At 23.1% G+C, this 6207-nt stretch overlaps 1 protein-coding gene across 1 annotated transcript in view; it reads right to left on the bottom strand.

The window, feature by feature from the left end:
- Positions 1-4430, bottom strand: part of LOC111632634 (dual oxidase maturation factor 1-like) — a 14561-nt gene extending 10131 nt beyond the window's left edge. Inside the window, exon 1 of the mRNA XM_023377130.1 lies at positions 4022-4430. Within this exon, the coding sequence (XP_023232898.1) occupies positions 4022-4033 (12 nt within the window). The 5' untranslated portion in view covers positions 4034-4430. The remainder of the gene's footprint in view (positions 1-4021) is intronic.
- Between the last annotated feature and the right edge of the window lie 1777 nt (positions 4431-6207).

Genomic DNA, 6207 nt, shown 5'->3' with positions numbered 1-6207 from the left:
AAAAATATTTAAATATATATATATAATAAATCTTAATTATAAGTGAAATGACTACATTAAGATATTAAATTCATCATTAGCAAAATTTTCTGCATTTATTTTTTAAGAAAATTTCAGTAGTTTCCTCTACTTTTAAGGAAAACAGCGTATATTTTTGAAAAGAAAAATTACTTTACAGGAAAAATTCTATATACAATACTATAATTTTTTGCTTGTCTTTCAAAACAAAATAACTAAAATATTAGTCATGATAATTCAATGAATTCAGTACACATTATTAAATAATTTAAAAATTATTTATAAATTTGAAAATATTTCAAGGTTATATAATAATAAGTATACGCTTACATTAAAGTATAATTTAAAATAATCCAAGACACGTAATATGAGATGATTAAAGGAAACATTGCTACTATCTATTATTGAGATTAGTTGTGAGCGTGTCACGATGCTTTGAATAATGTATCATGTTTTGGAAATAAAAGTATTGGCCTATACATTCTGTGAGAAGTATTGTAGAATATCAAGGACACTGGAATGGGTAAGCAAATCCTCTGCTCCATTGTATTTGATTACTAACATTCGAGCATGAAGTTATCTTTCAGAACATGATCTAAACTGTCTCTTATAAAAAAAAAATTCGCGACACTTCTGACTACATTATTTTTATTAACTTAACAAAAAGTAATAATAGTCTATGCAATCTCCTTGATTTTTTCTTGTTGGTCCACTGATTCATGTCAATATTTGGCACATTTTATAATATAATATACGGCAATTTTTTAAAAGCACAACTTAATCATTTGCACGAATCACTGAAGAAATGAGAATTTATTTATTTATTTGCGTGAATCAGTAAAACGAATGAAAAAAAACAAAAGGAAACTCGTGTATTTTTTTTATATAAATCGATCTTTTGCGTGAATCTACTGAATTATATTTAAAACTTGATTCTAAAACAGTACAGTATTTAGAATCATGGAAACTAAAAGTATAATCTAGTCCAGTGGTTTGGTCAATATAATTAAATTGTTAATCACTATAATTAAGTATTATTTAGGTGATAAATAGTTAATTTAGTAGCTGTTAATAAAAATGACAATATTTAAACGCATTTCTAATGGAGTGTCAATGTGTTGATACGTAAAACATTACACTAAACGAGACGACGAGACGAATTTTGGAAAAGAGATGCATTAAAATTTTCAAAATCGTGTACAGTACTTCATATCCTGAAGTATTTCCTATGCGATATCTAAAATATATCTTTAAATTTTATTCTAATTTTAAAAGTTGATTTTCTTAAAAAATAAATATTATGCAATTATTAATTTAAATTGCATATCTGAAATATTTTGGTTCTTAAATTCATTTTGACATCACATTAATGATTTAATATAGCATTACTTTAATTAAGTAATTTATATATTAATTAATTAAAATATAATTGGAATATTAATACATTACATAGCTTTTTAAATTTTAAAAGTTAATTAAATTTTATCTAAATAAAATATATAAAAATAATGATTTTTAAAATGCATTCTTATTCAACATTTAAATTTTTAAAAATGTGAAAAAAAGAATAAAAGAATATATTCTGTTATAAAAAGTAAGCTACATTAAGCCATCAAAACATCTTTTCATTGTATTATATTAAGTTCAAGATGAACATTGATATGTTCATTATTGTCTTAGAATTTAAAACTGAAACTTATATAAATATATTTTTATGCTGTCAAATAAAATATAAATGAATCTCTCTGGGATTCGCGATGGTTGCGAGAGGTTACTGACCTGCTCAGTAGTTAATAGGAAAAGTTTCTCTACAAAGAGCGTTAATTAACTGTAACAGTTAGTAGGGCGTGCATTCATATGCTCCTCCGATGAGTCTAACTTTCTATGCTTAAATAATTGTATCAAAGATTTATTAATTATTATTAAAAGAACATTATAAATAATATCTTTTTACAGTATCAAAATGGATTTTCTTACGAAGAAAAGTCCGTAAAAAGCACGTTATGGAATATATTACGATAAATTTTTATGAATTTTGTCAGAATTTAAAAATTCCTCTTTACATAAATAAAATATTTATTACATAAAATGCAATAAATATTTTATATTATTGTAGATATATTTATTTTTAAAAACTTAAATTTCGACAGAATTCTTAAAAATGTAAATTAAAACTATAATTACATAACATTTAAAATGTATAAATTGTATATATATATATTTTATTTTGTTTATTGATATAATAAAAATAAACGAAATTTATTTAAACTGAACACTCGCTGATATAAGAATTTTTATACTTGACTGCATTTTTATTTATTATTTGGTGTTATTGCAATCCATTTGCTATGATCCAGATGTGAGAGCGTATCAATCGGCGTAAGGAAATAAATAAACACGTCACCATCAAAATTCAGTGAGGAAAGTCAAAGAACTTTAAAAATTTCTCAGTAGTACAAGGAACTCATTTCAACTTTTTATATGATTTAAATGGAGAAATCACTTTTATCCTTATCTCGTCTTCTCTCTATTTCTTCCCATAATGAAAATGTATACATTGTGTGAAGGAATGTAAATGAAGATTAAGTATTTGATATAAAAAAAACTATAATAATTTATTAAAAGACTGTATTATAAGTGTTATTATATAATGATGATTAAATAAAATGTCGAGAATTATTATATATACATATACAGAGCTATTAGTTCGCTAAATATTATTTAAAAGTGAAGAAATAACATCCAATTCGATATTGTTAACGGAATGCTAAACCAAGTAATATATTTATATAATAAAAAATGAAAAATTATACTTATCTTCAACAAAACTCTACAGGAAATCTAAATTTATGCCGTTTAGTTAAATTATGTTTTCTAATAAAAACCTTTGAAATATTTTATTTTATAATTCTATGTTACGTAATTGTTGAATAATACTTTTACAATTTAAACTAATAAATATTCATACAGTAAAAAATATTTAAATAAAGTTGTAAATTTTAAACTAAAATACAAGTTTAATTGTTTATATATGTTTAGAAAAGTTAATTCTTTTTCTTTGTTTAATTTTAGTATCCTCTTTTCTCCTTAAAAATTTTACACTTAGTATTTTGTGGATTCAAAATTTTATTTAAATTTTTGATAATTTTAAAAAACAAATAGAGATTTATAAAGAATACTTTCACAATAAATATTCACTACATCATTATAGTTCTTTCTATATTTATACATCTATTAAGTTTGAGAAAAACATGCAGAATTATTAAATTTAGTGAGAGATAAAATCATATATGTTTTGAAATATTAATTTATTTTTAATTTATAGTACTGTACATTAAAATAAACATTTTTATGGATTAAAAAATAGGTGTAATTAAAATATATAGCTACGTTAGTAGGCGTATTTCTTAATGATTTTCAATCCTTACAGCATTAAAATATTAATGTTTTTGTAGTTTGTAAACAGATGTTTTAGTATTCTCTAGATATTTTGAATTAAACATTTCTGAGATTTCTGGAAAATTCTTCAAAAGTGATCAATAATATCAAAAATAGAGATAAATAGAAATGCATGAACAGTTATTGAAAAGTATATGTATTGACTCTTAGAAGTTTTTAGTTTACAAGTTTCTATAATAAATAATTCTCAAATTATAAATAAAAATATCAAATTTTAGTAAAATAACATGAAAATTTCGAAAGTTTTCTATTGAAAGTAATATAATAAAACTTCATGTTTTAATTCCAGCAAAATAATAATAAATTTTGGTAAATAAATAATAAAAAGCAGTATAGATAATTTTTGTGTATCGCTTTATTTTAATGTAATTTTTTGAAAAATATTAAATACTTTTCAATTTAATGTCAAATTTTAGTTTCAATGAACTTCACGTAAAGATGCTGTATCATTTAACTATTACAAACTCAAGTTTAGATTAATTAAAGAAAAATAGTCTAATTTATACCTTCGAGTACAAGGTACTGTGTTAATAAGATCACTTACCTTAAATCCCATCTGAATCTACTTTCTTATTTCTTCTAAAACAGGTCAGTCTGCCAGTGAGTATATTTTCATCTGGAAAAAGAATAAAACAACTTGGATAAATCACGTGTTATACCGTATGTTCATCAAACGAAAAGCATCGAAGTGTGACTTATTCTCTTTTTCGCTATCTACAGATTTGTATGTGTATCATTGAATGTTTCAATTATGCTAAATACTATATCTATAAATATTTTCAAAGGCTACCAGTTCGTTAACTTTAGAATATAATATAATAAAATTACCTATAATTGTAGACGGAGAAAGAAACTAAGTAAACTTCAAGGTTTCTCCCTGGCCTAATTATATTGTAAACGTTTATTTAACAAGTTATAAATTGGGCAAATATCGATGATCTTAGATAATTTTTCTTTTATCGTTATTATTTTTAAGTAATTCATTTGAAATTTATATAGCTATACTTTTATTCAGATAATATAAATTGTCCTATAGACTTAAACACAAGTTATCAGAAATCATAATTTTTTGAACTTTTATAAAACTTTATTGACATTATTTGAGTTATTTTAAAATAAAAGTTTCGGTTAGAAACATCACAAATGAGAAAACCCCGGAAATAATATTTTCCTTACTCAATCCAAATGATAAATATTGTCTTTGATAAAGAAGACGTGTCTCGTAATGAATGAGCTGTTCTACTTCAGCAAACTGTCACGTTCTATTGTTCAAGCGAATCTACGGATTCTCTGAACTTCGGAACAAAGATACTGGAAGACTTAGGTTGATATGCCTGTAAGGAAGCTTTAATATAAGATAAAATTTAATGAAAAATTGTATTTATATTTTACAAGGATTTTTTTTTGAAAAGGTAACACCTCAAAGAATTTCGCTGTAAAAAACTGAGCCATGTAAATTATCTCAATGTACTCAAGTATAATAAATTATTATTAAAATATAAAAGAGATAAAAATCAATTACTTATTAGAATATATGTTTTCTATTTTTTTTTTAATTTTCTTGTAAAAATTTTTATTTTATTAAGCTTAAATGAAAACAAGATAAAGGTCTGAAAATCCTAAAAAATTATTCTAACACGAATGCTCTTTGTTACCACCAGTTCTTGGCACAGAAACCTATATTAATTTCGATAAAAGATAGGCGTAAAAACTAAAAATCTTAATAGAGTGCGATGTTGAAGATCTAAGAGAACGAAGACGAGATTTTGCAACAACCGTTCTGATATTAAATTTTTGACGGATGAGGTCAAGCTGGTTTCTTGACTAACACAGAATTCAATTTGATTAAATTTGACAGAAATTTTATGCTTTATTTACTTTTCACACATAATTCCATAAAACAGATTGAAAGGAAAAAAGTATTAAATATATCAGGTCAACAGCAAACATACGAAAAACAATGAAAAATGTCAAAGTTGGAAATGTTTTCATGCCGATTTCACAGATACATTCAAATAAAACCATATTTAAGTTGTCAGGATTTTATAATTAAAACAGTTGTTTAAAAGTAATAAAATTTTTATAAATTTTTGCTAAACATAGATAAATTATAACCTGATTCCTATTTACAGTGAAAAATTATTCATAACATTAAAAATATCTATTAAATGACTATTGTTTAGTGATTATACTATTTAATGTTTTATTATTTCCTTGTTTAAATTTTATGATTTATGAATTTCTCTCCTATAAACATTAATCAATCATACTGATTGATAATCTATTAAAATAAATCATCAATATTTGTACATCGATTTATATTATATTCGTTATTTATCCATTATTCAGATCTTTATGTATGCAACACTAAATAGGGGCCAGTCTCGTATAGAAAGTCCTCTCAAGAAGCATTCTCCCTTTGTATATTGCCCATTTGTTGCCGTATTCCATCAAAATGAAGCCAAACTATTATTCTGATATATTTAGTAAGTTTAAAACTATACTCAAATTATAATTCTTAATATTTAACATTTATATGCCGTATAAAAAATATAATTTATAAAACTTTTTAATTATTTATTGAATCTATTAACGATGTAAAAGGACTTAATTAGTAAATAAATATTTGAATTTCATGTAATTTAAACATAAGAATATATTAAACAAAAGGAAATATTTGAAAAAAGCATTAAAAATTAAAAATTCTTATATTCAGTTCTTTTTTTACAT

Source organism: Centruroides sculpturatus, unplaced genomic scaffold (genome assembly GCF_000671375.1).
Source record: "Centruroides sculpturatus isolate CEXI.00-Female unplaced genomic scaffold, Cexi_2.0 scaffold589, whole genome shotgun sequence".
Taxonomy (NCBI): Eukaryota; Metazoa; Arthropoda; class Arachnida; order Scorpiones; family Buthidae; genus Centruroides; species Centruroides sculpturatus.
This window is presented reverse-complemented; position numbering and strand designations above follow the sequence as displayed.